The sequence below is a fragment of the Limanda limanda genome, chromosome 1 (assembly GCF_963576545.1).
Source record: "Limanda limanda chromosome 1, fLimLim1.1, whole genome shotgun sequence".
Taxonomy (NCBI): Eukaryota; Metazoa; Chordata; class Actinopteri; order Pleuronectiformes; family Pleuronectidae; genus Limanda; species Limanda limanda.
The window spans coordinates 3999991-4021331 of NC_083636.1; the positions used below are offsets into that span (position 1 = coordinate 3999991).

General features: G+C 44.5%; 1 protein-coding gene across 1 annotated transcript; it reads left to right on the forward strand.

The window, feature by feature from the left end:
* Positions 1-219: 219 nt before the first annotated feature.
* Positions 220-17567, forward strand: man1b1a (mannosidase, alpha, class 1B, member 1a). Its single transcript, XM_061075721.1, has 14 exons — positions 220-467; positions 3602-3754; positions 7248-7356; positions 8452-8657; positions 9588-9745; positions 9935-10047; positions 10576-10767; positions 10861-11009; positions 11973-12161; positions 12629-12819; positions 13394-13514; positions 13931-14125; positions 14832-14963; positions 15543-17567. Exons 2-14 carry the CDS (start codon positions 3653-3655, stop codon positions 15750-15752), a joined length of 2067 nt encoding a protein of 688 aa, XP_060931704.1. The 5' UTR covers positions 220-467; positions 3602-3652; the 3' UTR covers positions 15753-17567.
* Positions 17568-21341: the final 3774 nt, after the last annotated feature.

A 21341-nucleotide genomic window follows, 5' to 3' on the forward strand; every position in this document is an offset into this window, starting at 1 on the left:
ATGACTTATCAGATTTGCTTCAATATTATTAAAACAGGATGATATAACAGATTAAATATTAAAAAATAAATACATTTGAGTTGGATGTGGGCGGGTCATTGAAGGGGTTAACGCCCACCCTGTCACATGACCACGTCACATGACCGCATGGGCCCCTCCCTCCAAGCTCTGACACTTCCGCATCAGTCCCCCCCCCTCAGCTAGCATTAGCATGTTTCCCTGTGTTTACATCGTGTGACGCCTCATGACCGGGACTCCTCGCGTCGCTTCGCCCGGAACAGGAGCTGCTGCTGCGGCTGCGGGTTCATGACGGAGCCGGTGACCGAGGACAAGCGCGTCTGTCCCCCCGGAGACACCGGAGACACCGGGAACACCGGAGCAGGGAGCTAAAGCTAATGCTAGGCTAACTGGGGGCTAGCTTCACCGGAGGCTAGCGTCAGCCTGTGGACCAGGGGACCAGCAAGAAGGTGAGAGGGGGGGGGGGGGGGGCAGGGAGAGGGTGAGACAGTTCACCTGCTAACAACATGTCAGGAGGAGAGGGTGAGAGAGTGAGAGGGTGAGAGAGTGAGAGACAGAGAGAGAGAGTGAGAGAGAGGGTAAGACAGTGAGAGGGTGAGACAGTTCACCTGCTAACAACATGTCCGGGGGGGGGTGAGAGAGTGAGACAGGGAGAGAGTGAGATGGTGAGACAGTGAGAGAGAGACAGAGAGAGAGGGTGAGACTGAGAGAGACAGTGAAAGAGTGAGACAGAGAGAGTGAGAGAGAGAGAGAGAGAGAGACAGTGAAAAAGTGAGACAGAGAGAGAGGGTGAGACTCAGAGAGAGAGAGAGGGTGAGACAGTTCACCTGTTAACAACATGTCGGGGGGGTGGGGGTGGTGAGAGATTGAGACAGTGAGACAGTGAGAGAGTGAGACAGTTCACCTGCTAACAACATGTCAGGGGGGGGGGGTGAGAGAGTGAGAGAGTGAGACAGTTCACCTGCTAACAACATGTCAGGGGGGGGGGGTGAGAGAGTGAGACAGGGAGAGAGTGAGAGGGTGAGACAGTTCACCTGCTAACAACATGTCAGGGGGGGGCGTGAGAGAGTGAGACAGGGAGATAGTGAGAGGGTGAGACAGTGAGAGAGAGACAGAGAGAGAGGGTGAGACTGAGAGAGACAGTGAGAGGGTGAGACAGTTCACCTGCTAACAACATGTCAGGGGGGCGAGGTTGGTGAGAGAGTGAGACAGAGTGAGGGTGAGACAGTGAGAGAGAGACAGAGAGGGTGAGAGAGACAGAGAGAGAGAGGGTGAGACAGTGAGAGAGAGAGAGAGAGAGAGAGAGGGTAAGACAGTGAAAGAGTGAGACAGTTCACCTGTTAACAACATGTCGGGGGGGTGGGGGTGATACAGTGAGACAGAGAGAGGGTTAGATAGAGGGTTAGGGTGAGACAGGGAGAGAGAGAGACAGAGAGAGAGGGTGAGACAGGGAGAGGATGAGACAGAGAGAGAGGGTGGGACAGGGAGAGGGTGAGACAGTGAGACAGGGAGAGGGTGAGACAGGGAGAGGATGAGACGGGGAGAGGATGAGAGAGTGAGACAGGGAGAGGGTGAGACAGGGAGAGGGTGAGACAGGGAGAGGGTGAGACAGAGAGAGAGGGTGGGACAGGGAGAGGGTGAGACAGTGAGACAGGGAGAGGGTGAGACAGGGAGAGGGTGAGACAGGGAGAGGATGAGACAGGGAGAGGGTGAGAGAGTGAGACAGGGAGAGGGTGAGACAGGGAGAGGGTGAGACAGTGAGACAGGGAGAGGGTGAGACAGGGAGAGGGTGAGATAGGGAGAGGGTGAGACAGAGAGAGAGGGTTAGATAGAGGGTTAGGGTGAGACAGGGAGAGAGAGAGACAGAGAGAGAGGGTGAGACAGGGAGAGGATGAGACAGAGAGAGAGGGTGGGACAGGGAGAGGGTGAGACAGTGAGACAGGGAGAGGGTGAGACAGGGAGAGGATGAGACGGGGAGAGGATGAGAGAGTGAGACAGGGAGAGGGTGAGACAGGGAGAGGGTGAGACAGGGAGAGGGTGAGACAGAGAGAGAGGGTGGGACAGGGAGAGGGTGAGACAGTGAGAGAGAGAGACAGAGAGAGAGGGTTAGATAGAGGGTTAGGGTGAGACAGGGAGAGAGAGAGACAGAGAGAGAGGGTGAGACAGGGAGAGGATGAGATAGGGAGAGGGTGAGACAGAGAGAGAGGGTTAGATAGAGGGTTAGGGTGAGACAGGGAGAGAGAGAGACAGAGAGAGAGGGTGAGACAGGGAGAGGATGAGACAGAGAGAGAGGGTGGGACAGGGAGAGGGTGAGACAGTGAGACAGGGAGAGGGTGAGACAGGGAGAGGATGAGACGGGGAGAGGATGAGAGAGTGAGACAGGGAGAGGGTGAGACAGGGAGAGGGTGAGACAGGGAGAGGGTCAGACAGGGAGAGGGTGAGACAGAGAGAGAGGGTGGGACAGGGAGAGGGTGAGACAGTGAGACAGAGAGAGGGTGAGACAGTGAGAGAGAGAGACAGAGAGAGAGGGTTAGATAGAGGGTTAGGGTGAGACAGGGAGAGAGAGAGACAGAGAGAGAGGGTGAGACAGGGAGAGGATGAGACAGAGAGAGAGGGTGGGACAGGGAGAGGGTGAGACAGTGAGACAGGGAGAGGGTGAGACAGGGAGAGGATGAGACGGGGAGAGGATGAGAGAGTGAGACAGGGAGAGGGTGAGACAGGGAGAGGGTGAGACAGGGAGAGGGTGAGACAGGGAGAGGGTGAGACAGAGAGAGAGGGTGGGACAGGGAGAGGGTGAGACAGTGAGACAGGGAGAGGGTGAGACAGGGAGAGGGTGAGACAGGGAGAGGATGAGACAGGGAGAGAGAGTGAGACAGGGAGAGGGTGAGACAGGGAGAGGGTGAGACAGTGAGACAGGGAGAGGGTGAGACAGGGAGAGGGTGAGATAGGGAGAGGGTGAGACAGGGAGAGGGTGAGATAGGGAGAGAGTGAGACAGATAGAGGTTGAGACAGTGAGAGGGTGAGACAGTGAGAGGGTGAGACAGTGAGACAGGGAGACAGTGAGGCAGTGAGACAGGGAGAGGGTGAGACAGCTAACTGCTCTCAATCACATGTTGACAGTTACTGAGAGGAGTCGCCCCATGTTGTAACCATGTTCTCAGATTAATCCTCCTGTTAGGTTTTTAACTTTGAATCAGTGTTGAAGTCTTTTCAGGACAAGTCGGAGGCTTCAGTGGTGTTTTTAAAGAACAACCATGAGGAGGTCAAGAGAAATAGAAATATAGAAAAAGACACGTGCAGTTTTGAGGGAAACAGATTCATCAATTTGACAACACAACCTACAAAGAGTCACAACACATGCAAATACAGAAACAAGCTACAGAAGGAGGTGAAGACTGAATGTACAAAGCATAAGTAGTTTGCATAATGTAAATCAAGTCTTTTTCCAGACTCAAAAAAGACAAATACTTTTAAGTTTTCCCAAAACAAAACTCCAGAAAGTTCACAGCTCCTTCTTGTCAGCTGCTCATGATGCTGAAGTGTCATCAGTTAATTTTTTAATATCGATTTGATTTGTTTTCAGACCTTTCCACAGCTTCTATGACCTTGGGTCGTCCGCCCCCCCGATCACAGGATGTATCCGCCGGCTAGAAAGGATTTCATCTCTCTGACGCTCAGTGACCCACACGCACACAACTACAACAACGGGAAGCACCGGCGCCAGTCCTGCTGGAGGGTGAGTGCTCCTGAACTCCAGATCAGACCAGAACCTCAGCTGGGTTTGGGTCCCGGAACGATATCACAGGTTATCACACAAGAGATTTGGGATTCATTTCTGTATAAGTGGGAGGAAGTGAGACCTTTTGTGAAACCCTGAAGACTATACCGGGGGGGGTTATACCCATAGATATCATATATAAAGGCTAGATGTCTCGTCCGACGGAGACGAACGTCCGCACATGGCGGCCATCTTGCTACGGGGCAGCTCGCTCACCCATAACATTGTGTTGGTAGTGGTAAATAACCATAACTTGCTCAATTTTCAACCGATTTTTAAACGATCTGGTTTGTTATAAACGTCACAGATGTAATATGACACTGCATAAATTATTCATTTTTTTTTAGAAAATAACATAATTATTCATTAGTATGCAGTGTCATATCTACATCTCTGACGTTTATAACAAACCAAACCGTTTAAAAATCGGTTGAAAATTGAGCAAGTTATGGTTATTTACCACTACCAACACAATGTTATAGGTGAGCGAGATGCCCCGTAGCAAGATGGCCGCCATGTGCGGACGTTCGTCTCCGTTGGCCGGCAACGCAGACGAGACATCTAGTCTTTATATATGATATCTATGGTTATACCCCTGGCAGGTACTACCAAGCCGAGCGGTTTTCAGGTTAGAGGCCATTCTAAAAGCATCATTGCCATCACCCATTGGCAGTGGGATGATTGGATGAAGATTGGGCCGATGTATTTGTCATACATATGAATGCTGTTTCTGCCTTTGCCAATTAGGACATATTCAATAAGTGTGGAGCTCATGTGCATATTCAAATTCATTTCGAAAGATACTTGTAACACAAAAAAAGTTACTTTTCATGTATACTTTTACCATGTAAAGTTTTATTGGGGTAGGAGTAAAGGAAAAAATTAAGCCTATTTGGGTGTATTTTGGGCATATTCGATTAGTGTATAGCTCATTTGCATATTAAAATTCATTTTCAAAGAAACTTGTAATACAAAAAAATTTACTTTTCATGTATACTTTTACGATGTAAAGTTTTATTGTGGTAGGAGTAAGGGAACAAATTCAGCCTATTTGAGTGAATCTTGGGCATATTTGATTAGTGTATAGCTCATTTGCATATTCAAATTCATTTTCAAAGAAAATACAAATTCAATAATACAAAAAAATTTACTTTACATGGCTCATTTCATTGTGTAAAGTTTCGGGCATATTCGATTAGTGTATAGCTCATTTGCATATTCATTTTAATTTCAAAAGAAACTCGTAATACAAAAAATGTAACTTTTCATGGGAACTTTCATTTTGTAAAGTTTTATTTTGATAGGAGTAATGGACAAAAATAGCCCCATTGGGATGTATTGTTGCCGGGCCTTATTGTCACACATCTCGGATTGATGAGAATTTAACATATTTCCTCAACTAGGATTTCTTAGGACTTTAAGTATGTTGTTCTGGACACCTCATAGAAATGATAAATGCTGAAAAAAAATTATTTTACAATTAGTCGGTCGTAAAACGCTACTTTGCCTGGCATAGTAGGAGGAAAGGAAAAAATTAAGCCTATATGGGTGTATTTTGGGCATATTCGATTAGTGTATAGCTCATTTGCATATTAAAATTCATTTTCAAAGAAATTTGTTATACAAAAAATGTTACTTTTCATGGGTACTTTCATTGTGTAAAGTTTCATTTTGAAAGGAGTAAAGACAAAAAATGTCCCCATTGTTGTGTATTGTTGCCGGGCCTTATTGGCACACATTGATGAGAATTAAACATATTTCCTCAACTAGGATTTCTTAGGACTTTAAGTAGGTTGTTCTGGACACCTCATAGAAATAATCTATGCTGAAAAAAATTCTTTAACAATTAGACAGTTTGACAGTTGGATTTTTTGGCTCCAAAATGAGTTACTTAGCCTGGACTATAAGCCTAATCGTGGGACACACATGTGGCGTGTTATCATGCACGACCACATTGACTGGAACACACAGAAAACCAGTACAGAGACAGAAGGGGACGTTAAAAACATTATGGATTTTATGATGGATTTCCCTCAGTGCTCCAAATGGCCTGGTCAACTCTGACAGATAGGATTGTGCGTCCGTGTGTGTGTGTATGTCACAGAGAGAGAGAGTTGGACAAGGAGGTGCATTGGAATCGATAAAATAGGATTTTACTCATTTGAAACAGAACAAAAATAGAAAAATCAATATGTGGCTGTCAGTGTTGATATTGCTGTGGGGCACAAATACATCAATGTGTCCTGTCACCACAGGTGTGAGGGTTGAATGGGTTCACGTATCTTTACAGCCGTAATATGATGCTGTTTGGTGATGGAGTCTAAAGCGTGAATTATTATTTTCAGTTTATTCTAAGCCGAGTCAGAGCATTTATCAGAATTCAAATCAGTTTCCACTTTCAGTCTACAAGTAGCTGTCATGTTTTCAGCGTCGTTGCTTTATTTTTTACAGCTTTACATCCTTATTGAAATCCTAAAATGGTTATAAGATATGAGTCTTTATATTTTACCGAAAAGAAATCTGCAGATAAAAAGTCAAAAGCAGCATTGTCAGCCCCCATCGACGGACTTTATTTGATCTCATCGACAGATATATTACAATTTTATCAGGGGCTATATATCAACAGACACTTCTTCTATAAATCCAGTTTTATAGTTGCGACTCTCCCTGTACACGTGGTCGTCAAATCTGACGGCGGTTTATGGGAACACGCCACTCTGCAAATCACGTTCCTCTGAGTGGCTTGTTGGCTCCGTGTTTGTTAGGTTCTTTCTCACCACTCACATCGGTGTGTTAGTGAGTGTAACTGGTTTTAAGTGAGTCTTCCTGCCTCCTCTGTGCAAATAGAGAATAAAACGATTTTCTATTCAGAATTAAGTGCAGTTTCCATCCAGGTAGTTGGAAATGACAAAAAAATCTCAATTCAAATATTGCAGAGGACCGTTTTTTAGGGTTGAGAGAGAAATGTGAGTACACCAGACCCTGTTGAATATTAAGTCTTCTGGTGAATTATTATTTATTGACGATGAAGCTTTGAGCTGCACAGAACGTTCTCTCGTTAGTTTGAATGAACCGGAGCAAAGTCTCCGTCCCCTGAGGTTGAGTCTTCTGTGAGTTCTGCTACTGCTGCTCACACCTGCAATGGCCCAATAGTTTCATGGTGTTGCAGAGGTGTTAATTAGAGGAGGTAACTTGTGTTATAGCAGCAGTGTGTCTGTCTGTCTCCTGGGACACCCTGACTCTGTCCCTCCCTCTGCACTGCTCAGGTGAACGGGTTAGATTGTGTAGTTGGGATCTGTCTCCGGGTGGAGAGAGATGTTGAGTCTTTCCAGGGTAAGCGAGACGAGGAAGGTAGGATAAACAGTTTTGTGAGGATGTGCTTTAATCTGTCGTCAGATGCCCGCGATTTCGATTTCAGCGCCGTAACTTGTGTTGGTTTCTTTGCCGACAGAAATGGAAGCAGTTGTCTCGGCTCCAGCGAAGCCTCATCCTGCTCCTGCTGGCTCTGCTGCTCATCGTCGGACTGCTCTCATATCCAAGCGTCTCACAGCAATGGGGAGGTAAACAGTGCTCACACAACACCACACTGACACTGACAGAGACAATCTGTCATTAATTCATCTAATGAGGAACTTTCTCATGACTAAATGAGGTCTAAAACACCTGATTGAGACACTGATACGTATGTTTTGTCTGGGTTAGTTTTTCTGCTGTTGCAATTTTAAACTTCTACACATGATGTATTTGATTTTCACACCACGTCCACGCCTCGTTTCTTCATTACAGCCACACAACACCAGTGTTTTGTTTTTTTTATACCAAAATCTGGCTTGAATGAGTTCTCGTCACAGCAGATAAAACTCAGCTTTTTAAAACCTCTTTGGAAACGTATGATATATTGTTTGTCTGCCTTGGTCGAGGGGAAGTCAACTGTCATGTCTCCTCTTTATGGTTCATCTATGTTTTTATAAGATGGGCTTCAGGATCATAATGTAAAGATTAGGTAAACAGTGCTCACACCACACTGACACTGACTCAGACGGAGACAATCTGTCATTAATTCATCTAATGAGGAACTTTCTCATGACTGATTGAGGTCTAAAATACCTGATTCAGACACATAACTTGCTTGCTGTTGCTCTTTTGAACTTCTGCATGTGATGTATTTTGATTTTCACACCACGTCCACGCCTCTGTTTCTTCACTCCAACCACACTACACCAGTGTTGTTGTTTTTTATACCTAAAAACAAGCTTGAATGAGTTCTCGTCACTGTAGATTACACTCAACTTTAAAAAAACAAAATACAAACTGTTAAAACTATTTGGAAACGTATGATATATTGTGTGTCTGCCTTGGTCGAGGGGAAGTCAACTGTCATGTCTCATCTTTATGGTTCATCTTTGTTTTTATAAGATGGGCTTCAGGATCATAATGTAAAGATAATATTGTCTAATCTCTAATATAACAATCAGACGATTATATCAGCCGATATCGACCCCATCACATTTATCTGTGATGTGTTTTGTGCGATGTTTGCAACAGTAAGTTATTCCTGTGTGTGTGTCTGTGTTTATACAGGGTTTCCCCTATAACAGTACAGAAGAACCCCTGGCATGCTGAAAAGCTTGATTCCTTGTTCCCTGTGGCTGTAGGTGTGTCTGACAGGGACGAGTGGCTGGAGCTGAGCGACAGGGAGCTGAACGCTGCTCCTCCAGCTGTGAAGCCCGTGTTGGATCCAGATGCAGCGAAAGCTCTGGCTCCCATGCCGGTGCCACATTTAGGACTAGCTGAGGTTCCAGATACTGTGGCCGAGCCCCAAGGACCAATCATCCCTCTGCTGGCAAAACCTCCCATTCAGGTTTGAGTGCTGTTTGTTTTTTATTCATCACAGGGACATCAACCAGAAGTACATATATCAAAGTAAAAATGTGGAATATGGACATAATGGTCACTAAATGCAAAGTAGCAGGCTGCCTGTTGCGTTTTTCCAATTGCACCTAAGACTTTTTTATTTGTCTGGTCATGATACACATGTGTATTGATTTTTGTGAAGATCGCTCAATGTGAACACGTTCCGGGGGTCTCGGGGGGGGGCACCGTTGAGCCATTTTGCGACGCACATTGAAAATTCCTCCAGAATACGTACATTTTTACCACTTTCTAACTTTCTGCAAATTTTGGTAAGAATTTGAGCATGTTAAAGCCCTCAAAAAGCCAATTAATTTGCCTGAATAATAATAATCCTTACAATTTCATTAGGGCCTCACGTCCGTCAGTGCCTGTCAGTGCTCGGGTTAGGGTTAAACAAAAACATAAAAATGCAATTTCCACAAATTCGAATGACATTCTAAAGAGTTTATACTGCGGTTATGGGTCTGGAATATTCCTTCACGTGAAACCATTGATTGATTGAATATTAATTTAAGCCTCGTAAAACACATTGAGGGATAAGACCCACATTTACAATGGTGCCAAGGGTACAATAAAGAGTTGATACATTGAAGAGTTAATACATTGAATAAATAAGAATGAAATAAATATGCATATATATATATATACAGTAATACAAGGTATAAAACAATCTGTTAGTATAAAATACTATTGCCAAGTCAACTAGCAGTTACAATCACTGCAAGAGATGCACTGAAGTCATAGTGATTTTGTTTGCGTATGTGGTTATTATAGACCTCACTTAATGCTCTACATCTGCATCCACTGTCAGTCCTGTTCCATGGAGCGTTCATGTAGTCTCCCTTGTTTCTAGCTCTAGCTGTTTGTTTATCCACAGAAAAAGACAATTGTGAACAAGAGGGGTCCACCGGGCACGAAGAGAGATGGCAACGCTTCAGACGTGGTCGCTGGAGAAAATCAACAGCAAGTGGCTGTTCAAGAAGAAGAAGAAGAAGAAGGAAGAGAGGACGAGGACAAAGAAAAGAAAATTGTCAGGTGATCTCTTTGTTTCCCTTTTCGATGCTCAGAGAATTTGCATTTTAATTCGAAAATTCTCAGAAGATCTGAGCCTGATTTCTCCCGGCTGCTCCCGGGCCCCGTGGCAGCTGTCTTGTCTTTCTGTAGCACATGTATCCGAGAGGCAGGCATAAATAATTCACACAGGTTTCTGCTCTCGTGGTGCAGCTGGAGAGGAGCGATGATCGAAGCCGAACAGGCCACGGAGACGCCGCCTTCGGCCGCTGAGAAAGACGCCGCGGCGCCCCCGGCCGACCCGGCTGCCACCGTCCCACTGGAAGGTCAGTACCCGCCTGCTGGTTCTCCTGCCAAGAGGTCTGAGGCCCACAGCAGGTAGAGAAACATTTCTATTGAGTCTGTGAGATGTTAAACTGTCCGAAGTCACACCTCTAAATGTCTTGTATTGTCTGACTTACAATCCAAAACCAAAGGGAGCAGTTATGTGATGAAGAGAAGCAATAAGTTTCTGCCATTACAAGTCGGCACCAGTTCAAACCTTTCACCCGTCTTGGCTCCACCTATGATGCTCTCGTATTTCCCCTCAAACAGATTCTGTAAAGCAGAACACGCCGACTCTGCTTTTAAAGCCCGGCACGTTTTTTCCCGATTTACACTTTCAACACTTTCAACTTGCAGGATGAAGCCCTGATGTGCTCAAAACAGGAGCATTAACACATGGCACAGAATATTCTATCCATCCACTGAAAGTAATCACTGAAGAGAGAGAAAGAGAGAGAGACTCCGAGAGGAAACACAGGCTTTAATATATCACTTTAATTTCTTATTTATTCCTTCCTGGGCCTTTGTAGTCTCAACTGTGAAGGTGGACAGACTGGAGGCCGTACGCGACGCCTTCCGACACGCGTGGAAAGGTTACAGGGATCACGCCTGGGGTCACGACGAGCTCAAGCCCATTTCCAAGTCCTTTGGGGAGTGGTTCGGTTTGGGTTTGACCCTCATCGACTCTCTGGACACGATGTGGATTCTGGGGCTAAAAGAAGGTATCTAATGTCACTTCTTCAGTTGTTCAAAACTGTCAATCTTTTCTTTTCCTCTATTTCTGCCCCTCACTCTTGTATTTTGTCTCCACACAGAGTTTGAAGAAGCAAAGAACTGGGTAGAGAAAGAACTCACCTTCAACAAGAATGTGGACGTGAACCTTTTCGAGACGACTATCCGTGTGCTCGGGGGTCTGCTGAGCACCTACCACCTCTCAGGAGACCAGCTCTTCCTAGAGAAAGCAGTAAGGCACCAACTGGTTATTCTAATTAGAGATAATAATAATATTTATAATACTTTGTACAGCCTCTTAATATATATCATGCAGCCAAAGGTGCTTTAACTTTAGAAAAGAGTAAAAACATCAAATATAAGTGGAAATAGAAAACAAACCTTATAAGTCAGCAAATAATAAGAAAATTTAAAAGTATAATCAACAAATCAGAAAAGACATTTAGAGGCGTATGAGTTTGTTTTATTTACAACAAGATCAATTCTTATTGAACAACAGGTGTAGCAGCAGAGTTCTGGATTAAACCTCAGTGGACTTTTTATGAAGACCAGTAAAATGTGCAGAGTCAGCGTCTCGTCTATTTGATATGAAAGTATGAATGATTTATTTTCAGCGTCTTGCTCCTTTGGGAATTGCTGAGCTTAGCAAAGGTTCTGGGATGAAATAGTAACACCCTGGTCATTTTTTATATAGGACATAAATTATAAGTTTGAGTCTAAAATAACACTCTGTGTGTTTTCAGCCTTTTGTCTCTTATCCTCTTTTAGTTAGCTTAACATATAAACTTAAAGGAAGCCTTTTATAACGTCATGTTATGTTTTCTTTCAGTTCAGAGCAAGTGCAGAACATATTCAGAGAGGTCGTTAGCAGTGGGCGTTCTGGAAGAATTCATTGTTTTAACTGGTTTTAATTATCGGGTCTGTTTGTTTTTGGAAAAGCTGGAGACCTCTGCAGATGATTCAGCTCCCAGATAAAAGCTCTCCTGATCAATGAGCGCTGTTGGAAATCCTAACCTAGAAATAAAACAGCAACGAGATGTTAAACGACAACAACTCTTCATAATAAAATGTTACAAGTCTACAAATTCAGTAGCTTACATTTAGTGTTTAGAGTTTCTGTTCACTCTTGTGTCTTCAGATTTGTTGTAAATCAATCCCCTCATTTATCAGTTCTCTCTGTTCTTCCCACTTAAAGAAAGATCTCGGCTCCAGGCTGATGCCGGCCTTCAAAACTCCCTCAAAGATCCCATTCTCAGACGTGAACATCGGGAAGGGAACCGCCCACCCCCCCCGCTGGACGTCTGACAGCACGCTGGCCGAGGTCACGAGCATCCAGCTGGAGTTCAGAGAGCTGAGCCGCCTCACGCAGGAGCCACAGTATCAGGTCAGGACAACACCAGGAGTGTCTGTGGTGTTAAAGTGTTCTGCAGCGTGTGTGTGTGAGAGTGAATGAATTATATTTGAACTCTGCAATTGGAGGCCGTGATTGAGCAATGTTTCCTGGGTTCAGATGGAGCGTTTCAGTTCCGTTGGAATCAGACATTAAGTACAGCTCACAGTCGCTCGTGGGATTGAAGTGACGAGCAGGAGCCGGGATTTACTTCCACTCCGTCGTGTTGTCAGCGTTTGAGTGATTCCACAAACGAGCGCCAGCCTGACAGGAAGTTGAATAATGTCTGTCATAACCCGAGTCGGCCCCCTGAGACGCAGCTTTTGATGAGGCCAATTTCGCCAAAGTGTGAAATTGCTTATCGTTTTCCAATGGTAAATCACACATGAGCAGTAAGCGAAGGGAAACTGTTGCGTGTTTTTCGAATTTCTCATGTTTTTTGCCCTGAATCTTGTTCCCAGGAGGTCGTGGACGAGGTGATGAAGCTGGTCCACAAGCTGCCGGGCAAACACGACGGCCTGGTGCCCATGTTCATCAACACCAACAGCGGGCAGTTCTCCCACAAAGGAGTGTTCACGCTGGGCGCCAGGGCCGACAGCTACTACGAGTACCTGCTCAAACAGTGGCTGCAGGGCGGGAAGACGGAAGACGAGTAATTTCCGTTTTTTTAACATCTCTTGGGTTGAAGTTCTTGTGAGAAAGAAGTAGTCGAGTTGAATCAAATAGATTTGAACTTCAGAGCAGAAACCTTAATAGAAGCATCTGTAACTCACCGAGTATCAAAGCAGGATGTCGGCTTAGAAGCAGTCGCTACACCAAGTAAAAAATATGCTCCTGCTTTTCAGAAGATGACTTTAAATATACGTTTTGCTTCATAAGAGGACACAGATTTTTTCCGCTCATTAATGTATATAGACGACTAGGGTGGGATTCGAACCCACAACCTTGAAACAATTCCTTTGTGCTTATGTTAGAACACTTGAATATGATGATGCTAGAAGTCCAATGCCCCACAGAGCCTCACATTTCAATGTTTGCGTTTGTCCGTTTACGTGTTTTGAGACTTTGTAACGGTAAGACTATCGACAAAAGACTTGATGGGAGTCAGATGTCATAGCAGAACTCGTTGTATTTCATGTAAACATCACTTTTAATCTTTGCAGACTGGCTAAGGTTCTGTTGTGTTCTGTTTGTTCTGTGTATGTGTGTGTGTGTGTGTTGTGCAGTCTGCTGGAGGACTACCTTCAGGCCGTGGAGGGAGTGAAGAAGCACCTGGTGAAGCAGACGGGTCCCGGCAGGTTGACCTTCGTTGGAGAGCTGTCCCACGGCCGCTTCGTCGCTAAGATGGTACCGATGCTCGCCGTTAGTCAGTGTGGGGAAACACGGGGGGGGGGTGTCAGAGGGTCAAAGGCGCCTGAGTCATCCCCCGACCTGCACATAGATTAGACACACAGAGCTTTGGAAGTCCAGCACACAGCTCACTGACTCCTGATGGCCGGAACGTGCTGCTCAGACTGTGACCAGCTCGTTGAATCAATCAGGGCTTAATCCTTTTGGCTTTTGTTGAATCAGCCGCTGTGTAAACTCTGAGCAGGCTGTGCAGTCGAGCCTCAGTAACACTCCCGGCTGCAGACACCACTGAAGTGAAGTTCTTCCTCCTATCACTGCTTCTTTCTAGTAAACTTGGCACAGTCGATGCCTTTGAAATCACCTTGAACCTCACGTCATCCTCTCTTTGACCTCGACGTGTTGCTCCTCTGCAGGATCACCTGGTTTGCTTCCTGCCGGGGACACTGGCGCTCGGGGCGCACAACGGCCTCCCCGGCGACCACATGGATCTGGCGCTGCAGCTGATCGAGACGTGTCACCAGATGTACACGCAGATGGAGACGGGACTGAGTCCAGAGATCGCTCACTTCAGCCTGCAGGCCAGCGACGGGCGGGACGTCGTCGTCAAGGTAACGCTCGTGGCATTCTGTGGTTATTTATTTAAAATCATTAATATGTATTTGAATATTTCTTTTGATTTAACACTTGAAATGTTAGAAAATCTATTCAATCTCTTTGTGATTTAGTTGAAAGAAATCCAATTGAAAAGATACAAAATAAAATAAATTAGGACGAAATTCATCATAAAAGGTTCAAACTAAATATGAAGGTTGTTCTGAACCTGCAGGTCTGATTGTAACTGATGTAAAATGTACTAACAGGCTTTTTGTACAGTTTAATTATTCTTTATCTACTTAAATCCTTATTTGAGAATTATTCAGTGCTTCTGTTCCTCAATTCAAGGAGAAGAAACTTTTATTGTTGGTTTGACAAACTTGTCAGAATCAGATCTTTCCCCGGGAGGTTTTTCAAACATTGTTTTTTCTTGATTCTTCTTGCAAAGATTAACTAGTCTCATTCAAATGCTCTAAACAATTTGTATTTTTCCCAAAGTACTATAACAGAATAAGAATCTGTATAAATCTGTGTCAGCCTGTATTGTATCTTTAATTTAACTGACTCATGTTGTTTCTCTTGACTTGTGCTTTATCAAAGTGTAAATGGTAGAATAAGGGTTCAACCAAAACAAACAGCAACAGATTTTGATCTGATTGCTTTTTTAAAATTGTAATATGTATTGATATTGTGACATAAGTGATGTTGTGTGTCCTGCAGCCGGCGGACAGACACAACCTGCTGAGACCTGAGACGGTGGAAAGTCTCTTCTACATGTACAGATTCACCAATGACACAAAGTACAGAGACTGGGGATGGGAGATTCTTCAGAGCTTCAATAAGTACACCAAGGTATCAGCTTCACTCTAATCTCACATTTTAATCATCCCGTCCGTTCAAATACTGCAGAGATGAAGTGGGCCTTGTTATTTTCATCATATTGCATTACGTTCACTCCGGCAGATTTTATTTTAATCATGTTTTTTTGTTTTGGCTTTGAAAAGAATCCAGGTCACTTAACAATGATTAGAAGTGGAATTTAACACCGGGTTTTAAGGGATTTATTCCTGCAGGAAAATCTAATCATCTTTTTTGACCAAGAAGAAAAGAAAAACGCTACAATAAAAGCGTAATTAAAAGGAGACGTATTCAGGTTCATAATTTAATTAGTTTGTGTCATTACTTTAAAAGTTGTATCTGCTCATGAGGGGGAGAGGAGGATCTTCAAATCTGCAGATAAAATCCTCTACATCACACGAGAGGAAAGAAACATCTCCTTTAATATAAAAAGACAAAGTGAGATTTGCTTTTGGCTTCAGTGGGTTTTAATGTGTCGAACTTCAGGCTTTTGAAGGAAAGTCAAACACGCACCATCCGAGGTTTTTCTCTGCCTCATTAAACCGCTCTGACCCGACTCCTCCTCTCCCGCAGGTTCCCGACGGCGGCTTCACGTCCATTAACAACGTCCGTGACCCCCTGAACCCCGGGCCCCGGGACAAGATGGAGAGCTTCTTCCTGGGCGAGACGCTGAAGTACCTGTACCTGCTCTTCTCCGACGACCCGGAGCTGCTCAGCCTGGACAAGTTCATCTTCAACACGGAGGCGCACCCTCTCCCCATCTGGCCGTCGGCGCCCAAGTGACGCTACCGAGCGGGAGACGTCTGTCAGAAACGCTCGGGTGCTCAGGATCCTGGATGAGTCGAGCAGCTGCTCGGTCAGAACCCGTCCAGGCCGGAGCAGAGCAGCTCGGTGGTGTTCACCGTCTCTCACCATCCAGGAGCTCATTCGGTTTTTCCTTTTTTCTTTATTTTTGATATATAAGGAAAAGGTTTCTGTTGGAGCTGGTCTCTGATGTGAAACCTCTTTTGTGACTCTCTGGAGCTGAAGAGTAAGAAGAAGGTGGGATTGCTTTAATACCTGGGAAACGCTGCGAGCTCTGGTGTGTGTGTCTGTGTGTGTGTCTGTGTGTGTGTGTGTAGTTACAACCATTATGATTCCACCCCGGTTCGTTTTTCTTCCATATTTTGAGGAGCAGATCCTCGTTAGTCCTGTGGAGTCAGAAGTCTTGGCTGTGAAGTTGCAGTCACCAGTGGTGGAGCCCACTCAGCGAGATGAAGTTCGATGCTCTTAAAATGAAGTTCAGTCATGACTAGTCAGCACTTTGTTAGTTCCTCTCAGTACCGGTCCGTCCTGAGTGTTTCTGGAGAGCTGCTCAGCTTCCGTGCAGCTAGTGCCTTGCTGAAGAGCAAAGGCAGAAGATTCCTCAATAAGAGACTTTATATAAAGATGGACAACGGGTCTTTAATTCCTCCCACTATCTAGAAATCAAGCCGGAGTCTGTGCAGTAGTCGTCAGGGGGCGGAGCAACAGGGGGGAGGTCCCGTCGATACGAGCGCTCGACCAATCACAAGTCTGCTTCAGCTGTCAATCACGACATTCTCACCCGACTTATCAGAAACTTACTCGAACATCATTGTGATAAGAACAACCTTAAATGACTTAGTTTGGTGAGTGTCCCATCTGTTAACATGGAGGGGACAGGGTTTATGGCCTATCCTTCAGCCAGCCTCTAGGGGGCGAACAAGACGCTTTAGCCGAGCTGTCATGTCGTCCGTCTTTATACAAAGTCTGTTCCAAATACCTCACGTGTGTCTTAATTAGATAAAAACCTGATTAACACCGACTCTAATCGTAGTTTTCTCTTAATTGAGAAGATTTGTGAATTCCCAGAAATCTTTGCACTTCAGATCGATCACGTGTTGGATCCTTTTCCACGTGTAGCAGGAATCGTTTCAACACCAAAAGACAACTCACAGTTTAAAGGGAAATTTGGTTCTTATTTTTAAGTCACGTTTAAATGTGGTAAAAGTTTGAAGGTGAAAGGTATTTAATAGTTAGATGATTAAATCAGACCTGAGAGATTTCAGGTCTGTAACAAGATGACATTAGGTTTTATTATTGAATGAACACATTTGTTCTGTTCATTTTTTGGGGGAGATTTTGCATTTTTGTCACAGAGGAACTAAGATAAACGTCCCATCTTGAGTTTTATTAAATCCATTTTTGTTTTAAATCAGATACAGGAGAATTATCTGAGGCCGCCGCGCCGCCTTAAATCTGCCGTCGCTGTGAAGTCGGATCAGAAAATGAACAAAGTCATCATTTCCTGCGTCAGGGACGATAAACACGCCGGCGTTCATTCATCCTCTGTTCACAGGCGACTCGTCTCCGAAGTGAAGTCGTGTGGAATTTGTTTTCTTCCTTCTCGGAGGAGTTTTGATTCATCGCTGTTGAGCAGTCGCGGATTTTCCCGTCAAATGTGATGAAGAGCGGCGCCGTAGGAGCGCTCGTTTTCCACGTGCTCACGTTGAAGGATGTGTGTCCGCTGTCGTGAATGTGCTGCTTGAACAAACGTCTCGATTCAGGAACACAAGGTCACGTCCCCCCCCCACCGCACAGAGCCATAACCCCCCCCCCTGTGTCCTCACTCGCCAACGCTCTGCTGTGCCTGAAATGTAAATTATGCTTTGGTGGTTATTGTTCTTTTATTGCTGCTGCATCAGTGGTGTTTACTTGTGTAGTGCTATGACTGCAGGTGGGGGGGGGGGGGGTGTACATATTTCTAAATGAGTAAATGGTTTCTTACTTGTCTACTGAATCCAACCAGTGTGTCTGCTGATTTGTGAGCTTTACGTGATGCAGCTCTCGTACGTTTCCACACTTATATTTATTTCCTTAAAAAAATCCTTCATAAATGCTTCTGCCTTCACCTGTGTGTTAAAGAAGAGCTCTCATGGTTTCTTGAGATCGAGCTTCCTCCTGTTTCTGTCCAGTTGTGTCTGTGAAAAGTTCGACTTGACACGTTTTGGATGAGTATGTCGATGTGAGAGCGTTGATGACAGTTCAGTTTCATGTTCTCTGTGTTTATTGAGCGAGCTCTGCAGACGCTGTAGCTCTGACTCTGATTCACCTCTGATACGATCTCGATGAGCACAAAACCATCACAGCTGAATCTGTCAGGAACCCTCCACGCTTGAGAGGATCACTCTGTCACTTCCTGATTGTCATCAAACTCCGTGAAAATACGAAAATCGTTTTGTGTATACGACTCGTCTTCTGACACTTTGACTCCCGGGGAATTTATCTGTGACGCTCGAGCAGATCGGCTCCGGCTTAAACAAAAGATGAAGTCGTTTTTCCAGCTGTGGCACATTTGGTTTTACGGTGTTTGGATGATTTTGCATTAATGATTTGGGAAATGCTTTTGTCCCAAGTCACATAACATGAAAGTCAGAGACTCAGTTGAACCTGCAGCTTCTTCACATTCACTCTAAATATTCTGCTTCATCTATTCACTGTCACAGATTTTATGTTTTGCGACTGATGGCAACACAACAGATAAATGAGTCATTCAGCTCCCACAGAAACTATTTAAATAAACTTGACATTTCATATTCTAGTGGGTTTCACGGCCGATTCTAACACCTTGAATAATTAAAAGACATTGGGCTGGATAATCGCCTTTTCTTTCAACAAGAAGAAGTTTTAATTTCTCTGCTCTTGGTCAAAAACCACATTATTTTAAAGGTGATTTGGATCTAAGCCATAGAGCCACATGACAGCTCTGCTATTCAAACGGATGCTGGTTGTTTCCTGGCTCCTGCTTCACTGACCTCGAGTCAGGAGCCAAACACCAAGATCAGTTAAAGTAAATACTAGGAACCAAAAGTCAATAATCCATCATCTTATTTAAGAAACATGTAAAAAATGTTGATTTTAAATTGTTTTCCACATTTCTGCACAAACTAATGAGTTGACGTGGTTGTATCAGTTCCTCATGTGTGTTTGCACTCATCAAGCTGAATTGTTTGTTAAAGTTATTTGTTATTAATCTAATCCACATCCACTGTACAGGGGCCTGAGCACCGTGTGAGTCCAGTTGTGTCACGTTCACCCAAAGTATTTTCCTGCTCACTAAGTTTTTAAATAAAAGTTTCCAGCGAAGGTTTTGTACTGTATCTTGTGTCGGATTGATTTTTTGGATTCGAGGCTTCAGCTCACTTGTCATCGATCTCACCTGTGGCCTGATGTGTTGATCCTTCCAACACCAGGGGGCAGCAGAAGCCGCCCCCAGCACTGTCTGAACCCACTAATGATCCTAATGAATGCAGAGGTTACAGATGCTGTTCCAGGAAATGGTTTTCATGTGAAAGGAAGGAGACGATCAGCAGTGGAAGGAGGAAACTTCAGAGTTTATGATGCAACGTTAAAGAATCTTAACTTTTCTTTTCTTCTTTAAGATTTGTTCAGTAATTTATTTGCAATGATCTGTTCAATCGTTCCTTCAAAGTGTTTCACTATTGACTGACGAGCCAAAAATAAAAACAAAAATAATCCATCGCACATCTACCACGAAGTTTTCTTTATCTTTTGTAGATTTTTTTGTTAATTACTTTTGTGTTTTTTTTTATTTGTTGTGTTTAACGATGTCAAACTTGATTTATTCATTCATCCGTGGAATCTTACCTTTTATAAACGTTGTCTGATCCAGACATCTGACTCTCCCACCTTGTATTTCGACTTCTGGTTTGGAGCAGTTGTGTTATCAATAATTACAGATTGTGTCTTTCATAAATGTAAATATGGACAAATCCAATCATGAGAAATAATGGATTTGTCAAAGAAGCATAATTCTGACCGACCAGCAGAATACCTCTGTGTCAATAAGACGCTCGCTTCTCTGCAAGCAGACGGATTCCTGCATCGATCCTGTTCTGGTTTCTGCAGTTTCACACTGTGGGATTTACTGCGGCTGCCAGATGGTTTCAGACTCCAAATATAATCCAACACCCTTTAAATCCTCGGTGCATAATTAGCTGTGGGTGTTTCTCAGGTTTGTGTTGCTGCAGTTAACCTGAGGGATGTTGTGTGTTAGAGGTGTAGTGGTCCTCGGTTCAGCTCCCAGACTTTCAGCCCAGGGGCTCAAACCTGCTTCTCACTCTCTCTCTCTCTTTTCCCCCCAATGGATATGAAGAATAAGTTCTCAGACTAATTGTTGCCTGGGGGACGGATTAAAAATTGACTCGCTTAGCTTTTTGTCAACAAACTGGTCTGAAAGAGTCTGATGAGTGTTTCAGTTTCTCTGCTCTGTATTCACATCGTGAGACTCGGAGTCGCCTCAACATTTTACTCAGTCGCACTTCGCCGGATGCATGTGTATCAAGGGACCTTTATTTTGAAGAAGATATATTCTGCTCATATTCCAGGTTCATCATTTTAATTTGTATCATTACTTGAAAAGTTGACATGTTCTGATGTTCAGAAAACATCGCTTTCCTCAGACTGCTGCAGCTCCTCTGTTCATCCTCTGTCTGAAACAAACACTTAGCTCCTGTCTCTTTAAGAACCCCGCCTCCTGCTCTGATTGGCCAGCGGATCCTCTCTGTTGTGATTGGTCAATCGATTCTAACTTCTCGCTTCACCTGAGGTTCGTTCGATCTCAAAAACGCGTTTTTGAATTTTTTCAACAGTTCCTCGGTTGAACGTCGTGTTTCCTGGAAACCGTGTTCGTCCGGTTACGATTTACGTTTTCTCTCGTTTGGTGGGCGTGTCCGAGGTGTCACCCAATCAGCAGCGACGTGTATCTAAACCCTGCTGTTTTAAATGCAGAAGGGACATTGTTAGGTTTATTTTCTGTGTCTGAAACCTGGTAAGGTGGATTTTCTCTCTCTCCTCCTCCTCCTCCTCCTCCCTCCTCCTCCTCCTCCTCCTCCTCCTCCCTCCTCCCTCCTCCACCTCGGAGGCAGGTGATCCATGGACGACTCCTCCGATCACTCGAGAGCTGGAGATTCATCCGAGCAGCAGGAGACCTTGGCTCCAGCTCGGAGCTGCGGGCTGTTATCTATCAGAGAAATGTCAGCCTCCACTCGTGTGGTCTCTCAGATGAGAATTTAAAGGAGAGGCCGGGGGATTGAAGGAGGAGAAGATGAAGAGGCTCCGCTCGCTGCCAGACAAAATCATCTTTGTTAGTTACTTTGAAATCTGTTTCACAAATATCTCCTCAGATAATCTGCGCCCTCAGAGTTGGAGGACACTGAGACTTTATTGTACATCAGCTCTTATAAGTGTTACACGCTGGTGATAGAGGTTTTACTCACAAATAACATGTATACACATCTAATTCAGCCATTTAAGTAATTTTTTTAATTATACAATTCAACTTATCCTGCA